Source organism: Apodemus sylvaticus, chromosome 1, assembly GCF_947179515.1.
Source record: "Apodemus sylvaticus chromosome 1, mApoSyl1.1, whole genome shotgun sequence".
Classification (NCBI taxonomy): domain Eukaryota; kingdom Metazoa; phylum Chordata; class Mammalia; order Rodentia; family Muridae; genus Apodemus; species Apodemus sylvaticus.
In genome coordinates, this window is record NC_067472.1 from 182,257,410 (window position 1) to 182,274,108 (window position 16,699).

The following is a 16,699-nucleotide window of genomic DNA, read 5'->3' on the forward strand; positions in this document are numbered from 1 at the left end:
CAAAATAAAGACAGACGTCCCGGGTTAGCCCTGCAATAGTAGTTAGGCTGGAGCCAGGCCTTAACTCCTGCAGGTAACCTGGCGGTTAGAAATAAGGACTGAGTAAAAGCCAGGACTCTTAGCTCACTTCCAAGCTTCAGCCCGGCCTTTGACCCTTACTATTGGTCTGAAGTCTGCCAATTACTGCTGCACGCTCCAATCAAACATGCGCTCTCCCAGAGAGTCCGCCCCTCGGCCGCTTTCCAGTTATTTTTATTTTCTAGTCTATCATTGGTCGCCTTGGAGGCCGCGCTCCTACTCTGCCCGCCCAGAAAGGGGCGGGGCTGACAGCGTTGCTAAGCGAGGAGGGTAGGCGCGGGGCTGTTCGGCGAAGGAGCTCTGCACGCGCTAAGGCTGCGGTAAATGCTGACACACTTACTGCAGGTGAGGTTGGTTCCTCTTTCAGAGACCACAGGAGGCCTGGGGAAGACAGCACGGGTTTACAAGAGCCTGGCGTCTTCGGCCCAACCTCACTAAACTACAACTCCCAAGATACTACGCAGTTCCCCCACCCCATCCCCAGCATCCCTGAATGTCTCGTGTCTTTTGTTTTCTCTGGGTGGGCCTAAGGAAGTCTAAAAGAAATTTGAAAAATGAGCTCGTTAGTTTCCAAATTGCCCCAGAAATCTAGGGTGTTGCTTTTGAACTTTCTCACTTAGGAGGAACCCAGTGAATTATGGGGATTGTAGTCTACTGCCCCTTTCTGGTTGGGAGTCGTGCCACCACCTCCCCCTCAACTGGTTTAACCGGAAACATACTGTGTATGTTTCCTTGTGACTTTTTGTTAATGTTTAATTTTGCCTATTACTCTTTTGTTGTTTTCATTCTTCTTTTTTCATTTGTGTGTGTGTTTTTTAATTACTTGTTTTGTTCTTCGAGACAGTGTTTCCCTGCATAGCCTTGTCCTGGAACTCATTCTGTAGACGGGGCTGGCCTTGAACTCAGAAATCTGCCTGCCTCTGCCTCCTGAGTTCTGGGATTAAAGGCGTGCGCCACCACTCTTGGCTAAATCACTTGTTTGTTTTACCTCGTGGAATTAATTAGAGCTTTGTGTTGGGGCTGGAGATATGGCTCAGCAGTTAAGAACACTCGCTGCTCTTCCAGAGGTCCTGAGTTCAATTCCCAGCAACCAGATGGGGTCTGATGCCCTCTTCTGGTGTGTGTGTGAAGACAGTGACAGTAGACTCATATAATCAAACAAACAAATAATAAGTAAATAAATAAATACATTGTTTTGTTTGTTTGTTTGTTTTTCAAGACAGGGTTTCTCTGTGTAGCTCTGGCTGTCGTGGAACTCACTCTGTAGACCAGGCTGGCAATAAATCTTTTTTTAATTGTCTGAATAGTGTGGAGAAGATGCAGTGTGTAGCCTGTTTCCTGATATTCAGATTCTGTCAGCCTGGAGGGAGAACCGTGAAGAGCGTGGGGTGTGCCTGGGTACCAACCCCATCAAGTCACTGCAGCACTAGGCACATCCTCTCTCACTGAAGCCAGGCAAGGCAGTGCAGTTAAGGGAACAGGATCCACAGGCAGGCAACAGGTAACACGTTATTCTTATTGGGAGAAGAGCTCACTATGTAGCCTTTGGGTGTGTGTGTGTGTGTGTGTGTGTGTGTCTGCGCCATGTGGAAGTCAGACAGGCTCAGGTGTCTGTCCTCACCTTTCACCTCGTTGAGCCGTCTTCTCTTTGATGATCACCTCTGAGGCTCGAGGACCTGAGAAGTTTCAGGGGATTCTCCGGTATTTACCTCCCACCTCAGTATAGAAGTACTCGATTGTGCTACCACATCTGGCTTTCCATGGGTTCTGTGGATTTGAACTCAGGTCCCCATGTTTGTGCAGCAAGCCCCTTACTCACTGAGCCATCTCCCCAGCCTTTGCTTTGGAACTTTGGATTCTCCTGCCAGAGCCTCTTGAGTGCTGGGATTACAGGCAAACATTACACATCTGGCATGAGTCTGTAATTTTTAAAGTCCTAGCACTCAAGAAGTTGAGGCAGGAGAATCACCTCAAGTGCAAGGCTAACCATGGTTGCAGAGTGAGACCCTGTGGTGGCGCACGCCTTTAATCCCAGCACTTGGGAGGCAGAGGCAGGCGGATTTCTGAGTTCAAGGCCAGCCTGGTCTACAGAGTGAGTTCCAGGACAGCCAGGGCTACACAGAGAAACCCTGTCTCCAAAAACCAAATAAATGAATGAATGAATGAATGAATGAATGATAAAAGCTCCCCTTAGGCTAGATCCAGAGTTGAGAACTACCTACTACCAGTTTCCAAGTTCTTCTAAGTCTCTGTAATGGGACTTAGAGCTCAAGGGAATTATGGGACTTGTGATGATTCCTGGGAATTGTAGTCCATTTCGTCCAGCAATCTATGGAAACTGTCAGCTTCTGTCCTCCTCTTACTATGCTCTGCTCCTTTCATACATAGCCTGTCAGTTTTCACTTCCCAAGACAACCCCTTTGGAGATGTTTCCCAAGGTGGACAACCCTTTGGACCGTCAAGAAGCTAGAACTGGAGCTACAAGGTGAGGACGCTTTTTTTTTTTATTCGATATAATTTATTTACATTTCAAATGATTTCCCTTTTCTAGCCCCCCCACTCCCCGCAAGTCCCGTAAGCCCCCTTCTCTTCCCCTGTCCTCCCACCCACCCCTTCCCACTTCCCCGTTCTGGTTTTGCCGAATACTGTTTCACTGAGTCTTTCCAGAACCAGGGGCCACTCTTCCTTTCTTCTTGTGAGGACGCTTTTTAGGTAAAGTTCTCTGCCTCAGACTAATAGCTGTCAGTGAGCACTAGAGGGAAGGAAGGCATGCAGTGAGAGATTGAGAAGTCCTTACCCCAGTGCTGGTGGCCTGCCCATTTCCAGGTCTCGAGCACCTGGATCCCTGACCACAGCCCCACTTCCGTAGTTAACCGAACCTCTCAGTGGTAACAGTGTGGGAGGTTTCCTTTTTGTCTGCCTCTATGTGTGTTCATTCCCTATAGGGTCACCCTTCTGACCTGATCTTTTCTTCTTCTGTTTTCTCCCTATTTAAATCCTGGGTCTATCCAGGTCTCAGAGGCCACAAGACCCCCATGCCACGGCAGCCAGTTCCACTGAGCTGTCTGAAGAGTCCTGGCCATCCAGTTCAGGGACGCCTTCCCCACCCAGTACCACCGAGGGACAAAGGACCTCTTCACCCCTCACCTTAATTGACAACGAGGACTCAGTGGTGGCCAAGTGAGTACCAGAATTCCCTGGGGGGAACGAGAGGAAGCCAGCATCCCATAATAACCATCAGAGACAGAACTGTTTATGCAATACCTTTTTAGGATCAGGCATTTCATGTATATTATTGAGGGCAGTAGAGCTGGGTTCAAATCCTGCCTGTTAATTTAATCCCTATATTGCTTTGGTCTCAGTTTCCTTCTTTTGGGAATAGTAATCAGACACAAGCACTAGAGTTGTTTTGAATTCTCAGTTCCTCCATACAGTGATCTATAAGGGTACCTGTTACCTGGTGGTGGTGGTGCATGTCTTCAATTCCAGCACTCGGGAGGCAGAGGCAGGAAGATTTCTGAGTTTGAGGCTAGCCTGATTTACAGAGTGAGTTCCAAGACAGCCAGGACCACACAGAGAAATCCTGTCTCATAAAACCAAAGACCAACCAATCAAGCAAACCAAAACTAAAACCAAAACCCACTCACCCTAGAGTAAGTACTTTTTTTTTTTTTTTTTTTTTTTTTTTTTTTTTGGTTTTTTGAGACAGGGTTTCTCGGTGTAGCCCTGGCTGTCCTGGAACTCACTCTGTAGACCAGGCTGGCCTCGAACACAGAAATCCGCCTGCCTCTGCCTCCCAAGTGCTAGGTTTACAGGCGTGCGCCACCACACCTGGCTAGAGTAAGTACTTGAATTTGAAAGATAGAGAAATGAAAGATTCTGTAACAAAGGGTCCTAAGATAATTATGGCCTAACCAAGATAACATTTCTTTAGGTCTTATTGTTACAGAAGCAACCAGGGCTGACATGGCCACCCCAGTGTAAGGTGTTAGGAGCATAAGTTCTGTTTATCTTATATTCTTGGTTGTGAGCCTGGCCTTTAACGGCTGAGCCATCTCTCCAGCCCAGGGTCTGTCTGTCTTATTGTTGTCCTATGTCTGGGCTGCTGTCCTTTACCTTGTGGGCCAAAAATGATTGTCAGAGACACTGCTCTTCCAGAATCATGCTTGCTTTTCTTTGTTGTCAAGAATCGTTTGGGCTGGCAGTGTGGCTCAGCTGTTAGAGTGCCTGTCGCATGCACAGTGCCCCTGGCTTGGCCCCCAAAGCCACGTAAAGCAGGCATAGTGACGCCTGCCTGCAGTCTCAGCATTGAGAAGGTAGAGGCAGGAGGGCCACAAGTTCAAGACCAGCTTAAGCTAAATGATACCTTGTGTAAAACACACAAACAGCCGGGCGGTAGTGGTGCACGCCTGTAATCCCAGCACTCTGGGGGGCAGAGGCAGGCGGATCTCTGAGTTCGAGGCCAGCCTGGTCTATAGAGTGAGTTCCAGGACAGCCAGGGCTACACAGAGAAACCCTGTCTTGAAAAAAAAAAACAAATCCAAAAAACCAAAAAAAAAAAAAACCAAAAAAACCCCCAAAAACCAGGGAGCAGCAAGATGACTCAGTAGGTCAAAGCACTTGCCATGAAAGCCTGGCGACCTCCTTCTGATCCCAAGACCCCCACATGAACATGGACAGGGGGCACTAACTCCACAAAGTTGTCTTCCGTTTGCAAACACAGGCTGTGATGTGTGTGCTATCCCTGTACACAGCAAGTGTGCAAAAACACACATCCAACCATAATAAATAATTTTTAAGAATCTAATTATGACCCGGCAGTGGTGGCTCATGAAGAGGCAGGCAGATCTCTGAGTTCAAAGCCAGCCTGACCTATAGGGACAGTTCCAGGTCAGCCAGTGATACACAAAGAAACCCTGTCTTGAAAAAAAAAATCTAATTATGTATTCACAAGTTATATGACAAATATAGTCCATGGCACTGGCATAGTGGTTTATAAGTCTATAGCTTTAGTTTTCAGGGACCAGACACCTTCTTCTGGTCTGTGTAGGCAACCTCTATGCATCCATGTGGTGCATACACATATACACAGGCACACACACAAACAAATCTCTAAAATAAAATAGCTATGCACCTAGCTAAAATGTATGACCTGGCAGGAAAGCATTTAACTGATATACTAGTATATGCAAAGAGGCACTGTGTTTAAGTTCCATCATTTCCAAACATGAATAAATAATTTTTAAAAAAGAAAGAAAGACAGCCAGACACAAGATTGGCATGGTGCCATACATCTGCAGCTCTTAGAAGGTGGAAGTAGGAGGATGAGGGCTTCAGGGCAGTCCTTGGCTACATAGCTGGAGGTTAGCCTGGGCTATATGAGGAGCCCCCCAAAATTTGGGTTTTTGGGTTTTTTGGGGGGGGGGTGTTTTGGATTTGGCTTTTCCATGATAGGGTTTCTCTGTATAGCCCTGGCTGTCTTGGAACTCACTCTGTAGACCAGGCTGGCCTCGAACTCAGAAATCTGCCTGCCTCTGCCTCCCAGAGTGCTGGGATTACAGGCGTGCACCACCACCGCCCGGCGCCCCCAAAATTTTAAAATAAACAAAAAATTTTAGGCTGACTATGGATAAAGGTGCTTGCCACCACAGCGTGACAACCTAAGGTGCATCCAGTCCCTGGGAACCACCTCCACATGTGTACTGTAGTGTTCCTGCTCAAGTGTGTACCCATGCCTGTGTGCATGTGTGTGTGCACGTGTGTACACACTTGCAAAATAAAGTGTGAAAAAATTAAAATTACACTACTATATAAGAAAGAAACGGATTTTTAAGGCCAATTGCATATTTTGGTAGATGTGAAGAAAGGAGTTTTTTATTTTTATTTTTGTTTTGTTTAGCTTTTTTTCAGACAGGGTTTCTCTGTGTGCCTCTGGTTGTTCTGGAACTAACTGTAGACCAGGCTGTCCTCTAACTCAGAGATCTGCCTGCCTCCCCACCCCACCCACCCCAATCCCCCACAGGGCTGGGATTAAAGGCGTGTGCCACCACTGTCCACCCTGCAAAGGAGTTAGTCTTGTCTGGGCCTCTGAGCATACCTTTCCATGGCGTTTGATAAACAGAAGAAAGAGTGATGTGCCTACTGCTGTTGTCATAGTTGCTGTTATTACTACGCGCCTCCTTTATGCCCTCTGCCTTCTCATCCTTCGATGCTCACAGGTACATAAACAGGTTCCGCCAAGCTCAGCCCACGAGCCGAGAGGACCGACAGCCTGCAGGCCCGACCCCAGATGACTTTTGGTGGCTACAGCCTGCGTCGGACTTGAGCAGTCCCCTTGCAGCAGGTATGCCTGAATCTGCCCTGCGCAGAGCCTGGCCGCCTCTCTTCTTGGCCCTGGTCATGTAACAGAGGTTTCCTAGCAGGAGCTGGTGAACCTACAGGAAGATCGGACATGACAGGTCCAGGTCCGCCTCCCATTGCCATGTCTAGTACATCGCTGGCGTCTGCACCTCTTCAGAAAGTAAAGCAGGTGACAAGTGCTATCTTCTCCCTCTCTCGTGTGCCTGCACTGACAGCACAAACCCTGGGACAGAAGCAGAGACACTGACCAACTTAAAGCATCATAAACAAAAAAGCGTTTATAGACCCAAGAGATACGGCTCACTCATTTGGGAAGGTGCTTGCCTAGCAGGTAGAAAGCCCTGATTTGATCTCTGGGCACCACATAAAGTAGGCATGGTGGCACACACCTGTAACCTCAGCACCCAGGAGGTGCTGAAGTTTAAGGTCATCCGAGTTGTAGGCTGTATCTCAAAAAAAAAAAAATTAATAATAGACTAAAAACTTACCAATAGGATTTGCTAGTTAAATACAACTTTGAGCCTTTTTTTAAAAAAAGACATTTAATGACGGAGTGCTCTATCTGCATGTATACCTGCATGCCAGAGAGGGCATCAGATCCCATTACAGATGGTTGCGAGCCACCACGTGGTTGCTGGGAATTGAACTCAGGACCTCTGGAAGAGCAGTCAGTGCTCTTAACCACTGAGCCATCTCTCCAGCCCCACAACTTGGAACTCTTAAAAAAAAAGTAAATGTGCGTGCTTATTCATTATGCCCATGTTGGTAGAAAGAAGGGAAGAGAGGTTTATTCTAAGCCCAGTTTCAGGGGCTGTCAGTGCAGGAGTGTGGGGTGGGGTGATCATGTTTTAGCAGACCAGGAAGCTGAGAGTGCAGGTTGGAACCATGTGTGGGTGTACCTTCAAGAGCCTGTACCTAGTGGCCTGCAAGGCCCTACTTCCTAAAGAGTCCATAGCCTTCCAGATGGTACCATAAACTGTGGACTAAGCATTCAAAGCGTGAGCCAGATCCCTATGTTTGGACAGTGCTGGGGGAACCTAGCTCCTGTTCTGGCTCCCTGGCCTGAGCCGTCACAGACTTTCTCCCTGCAGTCACCAGTATGGCCCCCAGTGGCTCGAGATGCTTCTGGCACTCAGATATAACAGTGGAAAGTAAGATTGAAGGACAGCCTGTCTGCCTTCCTTATCCTCTCCCCTCTCTTCTTGTTTGTTTGTTTGTTTGTTTTTGTTTGTTTTTGTTTTTTTCGAGACAGGGTTTCTCTGTGTAGCCCTGACTGTCCTGGAACTCACTCTGTAGACCAGGCTGGCCTCGAACTCAGAGATCCGCCTGCCTCTGCCTCCCAGAGTGCTGGGATTACAGGTGTGCGCCACCACCGCCCGGCTCTTCTTGTTTTTTAATTAAAAAATTTTGTGTATGGGTATTGCCCACATATATGTTTGTGTACCACTTGTGGGCCTGGTGCTCATGGAGGCCAGAAGAGATGTCAGATTCCTGGAACAGGAGTTCCAGGCAATTGTGAGCTTCCACCTGGTGGCTGGGAGTTGAATCTGGATCCTTCGGAAGAACAGCCTTAACAGCTGAGCCATCTCTCCAGCCCCCACATACATCTCTGTCTCTTATCCCGTCGCCCTTGAGTCAGTCTGAACTATTTGATAGAATGTTTTCATTAGGCAGGGTCTGGTCAGGAAGAGATGCTTGATCTTTCCTTTTTAAATTTTAAACGTAGCGTGTGTCTATGTATAAGTCTGTCTGTCTGACTTTGTGTGTGTGTGTGTGTGTGTGTGTGTGTAGGTCAGAGGTCAACTTAGGAGCTGATTCTCTTCTTTCACTTCTGGGTAGGTTCTAGGGATCATAGGCCTGTACAGAAAGCTTCAATTCTGCGGTGGCTGAGGTAGGGTAGGATGGAGAGTTCAAGGCCAGCCTGGGTTACAAAGTTAGATCCTGTCTCAAAGACAAAAACCCCAAAGGCCAAAGCAGGAAAGAGAGCCTCTCCTCCCTCAAGGTAGAGAAGTAGCTTCCCGCACCCTGTGGGACATCGGCCCCCAGGCCTCCTGCAGAGACCCTCTTTCTAGCCTCTGGCCTCTCTCTCTGTGCAGAGTCTGAACTCATGGAACTCTTCTCTGCTGGAGCTGGAGACGCTGAGCCTGCAAAGCCGGGCTGCCAGGCTGCTCAAGCGCAGGTGCCGCCTCTCCCGCCGTCCCCCTTAGCAGTTGTTGCCCGCCACTGCTCTCCTCACTGCTGCCTTCTCCCCACAGCAAGGCCTCCCTCTCCTCCTCCCTCAGTCCCAACGATGCCAGCTCCTCCTGCCCCATCAGCTCCGATGGCCCCTCTCCCTGCTCTGTGACCTTCAATCCGGACTCCAACAAGAACTCCAGTGCCAAAGAACCTGTGCTAGGAGGTAAGGATTGATGGTAGTCAGGTTCAAATCTCACCTCACCTATTTACTAGCTGCGTGACGCTGGCCTCTCCTGGCCTTGTTTCTCTAACTGGGACCCAGGAATAATAACTGGATCCCTCTCACTCACAGCTACTGTGAGGATGAAATGGGTTCATGAGTGTAGGGCAGGCCCTTCACATGTGTGTCAACAGAAGCTGTCGGGTGAGCCAGCTAACATGCGCCCTGCCGTAATACACATAACACGCGCCCTGCCGTAATACACATAACACGCGCCCTGCCGTAATACATATAACACGCGCCCTGCCGTAATACACATAAGCTCCAAAATCAGATGGCTCAGTACAGAGTAGAAGAAATATTTCTACTATATTGCTATTAGTTCTTTTTCTTTGAACCAGAGTTTTGCTCTGTTTGCCAAGCTGGCCTGGAACCCATGTGTAGTTCACGCTGGCTGTGAGTCCTCGACACTCCTGCCTCGGCTTCCCTGGCACTGGGTTTACAGGAACGCATCACTACACAATGGTTTGTTTTGTTTTTTGTCTTGTTTAATATCACAGTGGAACTTTTATGTACATCAAAGATGAGTATTTGGCAATTTCATATGGCTTAGCTAAGTCTCAGTGTGTTCCAGCCTTGTGCATTGTCTCAAACCCATATCTACACTGAGTACAGACACGTCTATAGTGCATATAAACACGTCTGTAGTACATATAAACATGTCTATAGTGCATATATAAATACGTCTATAGTACATACATCAGTGCGACTTAGCTACAGCGTGGGAACTGTTGAAGGCCAACAACTTGAGAGATGAATCTGGAAATGCTGTACTGCAGCAGCCCCAGCAGGAAGATCAGTAGCTCAGGGTCAGTCTCAGCTACATCCTGAGTTTGAGGCCAGTACAGGCTCTGCGAGACTATCTCACAAGCCAGAGGGAAGCAGGTCTCGGACAGCATGCCTTTCTTGGCAGGGTGGGGGTGATATTGAGACAAGGTTTATCTGCGTAGAACTGGTTGCCCTGGAATTTGATCTGTAAATCAGGCTGGCTTTGAACTCAGATCCACCTACCTCTGCCTCCTAAGTGCTGGGATTAAGGTGAGAACATACCTCTTGAATCTGAGCATTTGGAAGACAGAGACAGCAGATCTGTGAGTTGGAGGAGAGCCAGTACTCAGTGAGTTTCAGGCCAGCCAGGGTTACGTAGTGAGACCCAGAGACAGAGCAGTGTAGCACAGGTGGGAGAGGTTGGCCATGGAGGCCTAGAGGGGAGGCTTCGGAGCATGGAGGGTACATTGTTTTCTGAATGCTAATATGGTCCCGTGGCCGCTCTCAGCACCTGGACCAGCAGAGGGGAGGCAAGTGACCAAATTCAAAAGAATCACAGAGGAAGAAAAGAAAAATAAGGAAAAATACAAATAGAACTACAAACTGGGTGTAGTAAACTTGCCTATAAGCCCAGGCTGCCACTTTGAACTGGGCCCAGGCTTCAAATTAAAACTGTGAGAGCGAGATGCCCCAACCCGGCTTTCCACTTCAAAACAGTGGTGTCTGGGCAGCCCTCTGCACGGCCCTCTGCACGGCCCTCTGGCCCTCAGGCCTTACCTTGTGCTCTCTCCTCACCCTTTTCTCTCTACTCCCTCCACAGCAGCCCCAGCCCCATGCCAGGCCACCCCTGCACCCCACCCAGCCTCCTCCCGAGCAACCCTTCGGCCTGAGGAAGACATTTTATACCAATGGCGGCAGCGGAGGAAGCTTGAGCAGTCTCTACAAGGTGCAGGTGACGGGGCCTGGGTGGTGCCTCGGATGCCAGCCCTCACCACTCAGGTGAGTTGGAAGAGTGAGGCTGGCAGTCATAAGGGACACCCGAAGATGGCACAGGGCCATCCACCTCTTTCTTCCTTTCTGCTTGCAGACTCCTCCTGTCTCTGCAGTGAATCCTGGTTCCCAGGGGACCCAGCCTAACTGTGCTCCTCCATGGGGCAGTGTGGCCCAGCCTCCTCCCCCACAGGCCTTCCATATGGAGAGGCCACCCCTTTCAGGGCCCTCTCCACACATCTGGGCCCCCAGCACCCACGGGGTTCTCTGGGCCGCACAGGCTAATCCTTGGGTACCTCTCGGGATGCTTCCTACCACACTGCTCACCTCCACCCTGGCTCCCTTGGCCTCCCTTCCTGTCCCACCTACCTCCTCTTCAACTACCCCAGCCCCTCCCCCTGCTCCCCAGGTCTCCATCCCAGGGCCCCCAGCCTCTGCTCCACCTCCCTGCACTTCCACCCCCGCTTCCACCCTCCCACTACCTGACATTCCCCAGGGACCAACCACCCCTGAGCCGAGTAGCTGTGTCCAGCCCAAGAAGCTGGGCCCCAAGCCAAGGAGGGCGAGCACTTCGCCTCACCAGGAGACTACTGCACCAGACTCTGCATGTAGACCCTCAACAGAGGGTCCCTGTTTGCAGCTCAGGGGGGCCCTGGGCCAGGTAGTGACAGCCCGGCTGTTCCCCGATAGCCTGGAGGATACGCCTCCATCTGGGGCAGATTCCCGGAAAGTCAAAGCAACCCCCTCTAAAGCCAAAGTTCTGCTCCCTCCATCTGAGTCTCTGCGTGGGTCCAAGACAGAGTCCCGCAAAAGTAAAATCACCCTCGCCTCTGAAACTGGGGACCCACAGCCAGGCACAGCCCCAAAGGCAGCCACACTGTCAGAGGCCCAGTCACTTGAATTCAAGATGTCTGCACACGAGAGGGGAGCAGGTGACCCCTTGACCATGGCTCTGCCTGCCTCAAGCCACGCTCCATCTGAGGACATGCTATCCCAGGGTGCCAGACTTCTGCAGGCTGCAGAAGGTGAGAGGGATTCCTGGCCCCTGGGGTATTTTGATGGTGGTCCCAAACCCTGTGTGGAACTCAGCCTTATTTTACCCCCCAGACTCTGACGGCAGCGAGTTTCAGGAAGACCCTGTGTTGCAGGTGCTAAGGGCTCAGAGGGCAGAGCTCCGGCAGCAGAAAAGGTGATTACAATACTGGGCCCCGAGTCCTACGACACCCTTGTTAGGTGCCTGTCTCTTCCAAGTCCCTTTCCTGAACCCCAGGCACAGTCGCAGGTTCTTATCGCGAGCACGTACTTCAGCCTCTACCTCTGACTTTTCTCCAGGAAAGTGGATGCCCAGTTATCCCTCCTCTTGGACCACACTGAAGACCCCAGATCTTCATCTCCAGCCAGGTCCCTGAGAATGCGGGTGAGGAGGGAAGGAGCCTCCCTTGAGGCCAGACGACTTTGAGTTAGAAAAATTCTGTTATTCCTGGGCTGAGGAGATGGCTCAGTGGGCAAAGAACTTGCAAGTGTGAAGACTCGAGTTTAGATCTCCAGAAGCCACATAAAGGTAGCTGACTGGCCAGCTGGCCTGTGGAGAGGGCTCTCGATCAAGGTGGAAGGCGGAGACTAGGCTCTGAGATTCTCTGACTCTGCACACGAGCTGTGGAGCACACACACACATGCGCGCGCGCGCGCACACACACAAACACACACACACACACTCGTACACATACACGTAAACAGCAAAAATAAAGTTGTCCCCAATGAACATTTCTCCAGTTTACAGTTAATCTAGAAGAAATGAATTGTTGTAGAAAGGCCGATTGTGCTAGTAAGGAATCAGTCTCTCTTCCTCTCTCTCTGGTTGAGCACACGGTTCTGGATACTGTGGGCACTTGACTACCTGACTCCTGTCACTTGGAAGTGGATTTTTACATCTCGAGTGGAGACGAAGGCCCTGTGATCCGGTCCTAAGACACATCAGTGTTGGACAACAGTATACCTCCCATCTGCGCTAGTTAGCTAGCATCTCTCCCTCTGGTCGCCATCTCCGTCTACAGGCCTAAGAGATGCTTCAGTTCCCACAGGTGCTCAAATTCCTGATATTTCCCCAGGTTTGTCCCCTCCCCCCCTTCACATTCTTCAGCTGTGTTCCCCCTACTCAGAACCAAAGTCTTCTGTCATCTCGACTCCTCTCCCTCCTACACACAGTCACCAGGCAGATGCTGGCTCTGCTTTAGAGTCCATCAGAATCCAACTCCTTTCCACTGCCCTCACCTCAGTTTAGGCTGCCTCCTACCTGTACAGCCGAAAGGTGATCAGTGCTATAAACACATCTGCTCACTCTCTAATACACCTGCCACCCAGGGGGACAGCCTGTCTCTTCGCTTTGAAACTGAGCCTTTCAACAAATTGAATGCAACTGAAGGCCTACAGCTTCTGTCAGAAAAGTGGGTGCTGTTCTGTTCTTTTTCTTCTACTTTCTGTGACTCAGGTGCTTTTCAGAGTCTGCTATAAAATCTGATTGCTGGACATGGTAGCACACACCTGTAATCCCAGGAGTCTGAGGCCAGAGGATCTCCACTCTGAGGTCACCCTCACAGTGAGTCTCTGTGTTGAAAAAAAAAGTTGTTATGCTGGGAACACAGAAATGTGCACCTGCTGAGCTCAGTGAGATTTGTAAATCTCATTCTATGTGGTTGTTTTAGTTACTTTTCAATTGTTGTTATAAGACAGTGTGACCAAGGCAATGTAAAAAGAAAGTGTTTATTTGAGGCTTAGAGTTTCAGAGAGTCCATGACCCTCAGGGCAGGGTGCAGGGCACTGGAGCAGCACCAAGAGCTCACATCGTGAGACTCAACCACGAGGCAGAGACAGAGAGACACGGGGAATGGGAGTCTTGTGAAACCTCAAAGCTAACTGCAGTGACATGCCACCTCCAATGAGGCCACATGTACTCAATCCCAAACAGTTCCACTTACGAGAGACCAAGTAACCAAACATCCCAGCCTACGGAGGCCATTCTGACCAAAATCCCTGCGGTGTTTCCCTCAAAAGGGAAATATGCTGAGTTCTAGCTAAGGAGATACGTGTCAGCTAGGCATAGTTACACATGCCTTTAATTCCAGCAGAGGCAGGGAATCTCTGTGAGTTCAAAAATAAAAACTGATCTACATACAGAAATCCAGGCCAGCCAAGAATACAGAGTGAAACTGTCTCAGAAAAAAAAATTAAACAAAATGCATATAGAAACATTTAAGTACAAATTTTTACAAAAGGAAATGAGGGTTATTCTAAGATAGTATGGATGCAATGGTTTGTCTTTTGAAACAGGGTCTTATAAAGTCTAGGATCCAACTCACTGTGTGACTTAAGCCTGGCTTTGGACTGAGTCTCCTGCCTTCACATCCCCAAATGCTGGGATTACAGATATGGGTCACCACACCCACCCAGCCTAATCTGTTTTGAAATGCACCCAAAGATGAGTTGGATGGCTGAGTAAAGCAATAAGATAAGATATAGTAAAATGTTTTAATGGTAAAGCTAGGCAATGAATATGTGGGTGTCAACTTTCCATATCTTAGAACTTTTCATGAATAAAATGGTGGCAACTATATATGATCAGGATTAGGTTGAGGTTTGTTTGCTTGTTTGGTTTGGTTTTTCAAGACAGGGTTTCTGGGATTCTTTAATCTGGGATGAGTGTTGTTTTGATACATGTTTTTATGAAGAGAAATGGGATGGATTTCTGACAGGCAATTCTCTATGTCAGAAACAAGGTAAACATGTGTTTTCGGCCTCTTGAACAAACCACACACTTGACTGAATCAAGAAGCAGCTGTTTAAACACAAGGAGCAATAATTGACGTTCACAATTACATCCTGATCAAGTTAAATGAGGGACTAGAAGGCTGCCTGAAGAAGCTGTACTGAAGCTGGGATTATCTACTTGCTGAAGGCCATTTTAGTTACTATGGCTGGGTAACAAGCTGCCCCCAAAGCTTAGTAGCATCAAGTACTCGTTACACTTATGGATTCTATGAGTCCGCACAGCCTGAGACGTTGCCTGTACTCTGTGATGTCTGGGAAGATCCTAAGATTGACATCTGTGTGGAATCCTCTGGACCTTCTTCACTTACAATCCGGCATCAGGGCTGAGAAAACTAAAAACTGAACTGAGTGAGGGTTGTCAGATGCTATGGTGAATGCTGTCAGCCCAGCGGTTTGAAATGCCTGGAAGCCTCAGAAGAGTCAACTTTTTCCAGTTGAGGCCTCTCAGTTCGAGGGAGCAGAAAGAAGCCTGTGCTGCCATCTACCACAGCCGTGGAGGCGGCACAGCGCCCTTTTCATCTCTCCCTGTTGGCTGTGGCTGTCGCTTCTGCAAGCCGACAGGAGACAAGCTTGAGTGGCGTGTCAAAGAAGCTGCCACGGGAGCTACGGGACTGTGCGGGCTGCGGGAGGAACGTGGGTAAGGAAGCCCTGGCATGGTGGGGCTTGCAACTTGAGTAAGTCAAAGCAAGTGAGGGCTCTGTGGGGTAGCTCGGTGGTAGAGCACACGCCTTGTCATATCCCAGGTTCTGGGCTCCACCCCCTAGCACTGGAAACATAACCGAGCCAGGCAATGGTGGTGCATGCCTTTAGTGCCTGCACTTGGGTGGGGGGCAGAGGCAGGCGGATCTCTGAGTTTGAGGCCAGCCTGGTCTACAGAGCTAGTTCCAGAACAGCCAGGGAAACCCTGTCTCAAAAAAAAAAGGACAAAACCAAGAAGGAGCTGGGAGCTGGAGAGATGGCTCAGTGGTTAAGAACACTGGCTGCTCCTCCAGAGCACCCTGGTTCCTTCCCAACACCCACATGGCAACTTGCAAGTGTCTGACTCAAGTTCCAGGGGCTCCGACACCCTCACACAGACAGACATGCAGGCAAAACACCAATACCTTAAAAAATAACTGCAAATTTATTTCCTGCCCCCTTCCCCAGCACGTTCTTTCAATATTTCACCATCCCAACTAGCTTTTCTCTGGGACGCTAGATATCTATATTTATTCTGTTCATTATCTTTTCCCATCAGTCTTTGCTTTGGAGGTTTTACATTTTTTATTTAATGCATAGTTATTTTGCCTGCACACATGTCAGAAGTTCCATGTGTGTGCCTAGTACCCACAGAGAGCATCTTCTGGACGTCTTGGAACTGGAGTTGGTGAACAGTCATGTGGGTGCTGAGAATAGGGAGTAGAAATCCGAGAGTACTCTGGAAGAGCAGTCAGTGCTAACTGCTGAACCACCTCTCCAGTCCCTAATTAGGTGTGTTTGAGACAGATTTCTCACTGCAGCTCAAGCTGGCCTCAGATTCATGATTCTCTTGCACCCACTTTCCAGTGCTGAGATCACAAACCGAAATCACCTAGTTCGTACTAGCCTTTGAGCTTCCATATGGGTAAGGTTTTTTGTTTTTTTTTTTTTCTCTTTTGATTATTGATATATCCCTGAATTAAATGATCATAGTCTTTAAACGCCCGGACCGAGAGCGTGCTCTTGAAACGAGGGCCCTGTTCAGGTCCTGATCAGTGAAAGCATCCTTCCGGAAAGGGTGTGGCTGCAATGCTTTCTAGGCATTTCTCTATCGTTTAAAAAAAAGAAAAAGAAAAAAGACCATACCTGGCTTTCTCAGAGGCACGAATGTCATAGCATTCCATACGGAAGCTTTTCCCAGAAAAAGACGTCAAAAGCTAGCCTGTAATAAGCGAATATAGGGAAACAAGGAAAAATGTCCAGTGGATGGGGGGAGGCCAAGTCGCACAGAGCCTAGGGTGGGGACACAAGAGGGGTGTGCACATCAAAAAGCTCGTGGGCGGGGTCAGGATCAGGACTGACAGCGTAGGGACTGGAGCACCAGCATTTCGAAAAGGCTGCTTCAGGGATGGTCGTAGGCGAACCCAATGAAGCGCGTCCGAGGAGCGACTGCGGGAGGAAAGGGCAGACTGCTTAGGGAGAGAAGTGGCGGCAGCCGAGCATAAAGAATACAGGGTTGTATCTCAGGAGGGCGCTGACAGCCAA

General features: G+C 49.1%; 1 protein-coding gene across 4 annotated transcripts; it reads left to right on the forward strand.

The window, feature by feature from the left end:
• The first annotated feature begins 302 nt into the window (after positions 1 to 302).
• Positions 303 to 16,155, forward strand: Proser3 (proline and serine rich 3). Of its 4 annotated transcripts, none has more exons than XM_052166454.1 (12): positions 303 to 423; positions 2,467 to 2,563; positions 3,091 to 3,258; positions 6,297 to 6,421; positions 6,498 to 6,607; positions 8,535 to 8,617; positions 8,694 to 8,836; positions 10,482 to 10,660; positions 10,749 to 11,676; positions 11,759 to 11,840; positions 11,984 to 12,068; positions 14,418 to 16,155. In XM_052166454.1, exons 2-12 carry the CDS (start codon positions 2,505 to 2,507, stop codon positions 14,448 to 14,450), a joined length of 1,995 nt encoding a protein of 664 aa, XP_052022414.1. In that variant the 5' UTR covers positions 303 to 423; positions 2,467 to 2,504; the 3' UTR covers positions 14,451 to 16,155. The 4 variants fall into 4 exon arrangements, with proteins under 4 accessions (XP_052022414.1, XP_052022402.1, XP_052022399.1 ...); XM_052166442.1 differs by lacking the exon at positions 14,418 to 16,155 and adding an exon at positions 1,386 to 1,579 and having other exon boundaries at positions 304 to 423; positions 11,984 to 12,413; XM_052166439.1 differs by lacking the exon at positions 14,418 to 16,155 and having other exon boundaries at positions 304 to 423; positions 11,984 to 12,413.
• Positions 16,156 to 16,699: the final 544 nt, after the last annotated feature.

What these genes read in the sequence shown, in the direction of transcription:
- Proser3 (XM_052166442.1), top strand. Translation starts at nt 2,505, where the DNA reads ATGTTTCCCAAGGTGGACAACCCTTTGGACCGTCAAGAAGCTAGAACT. An exon ending in GAGCAGTCCCCTTGCAGCAG is followed by an intron (nt 6,422 to 6,497) that starts GTATGCCTGAAT and finishes GAGGTTTCCTAG; the next exon opens with CAGGAGCTGGTGAACCTACA. An exon ending in GCCAGGCTGCTCAAGCGCAG is followed by an intron (nt 8,618 to 8,693) that starts GTGCCGCCTCTC and finishes TTCTCCCCACAG; the next exon opens with CAAGGCCTCCCTCTCCTCCT.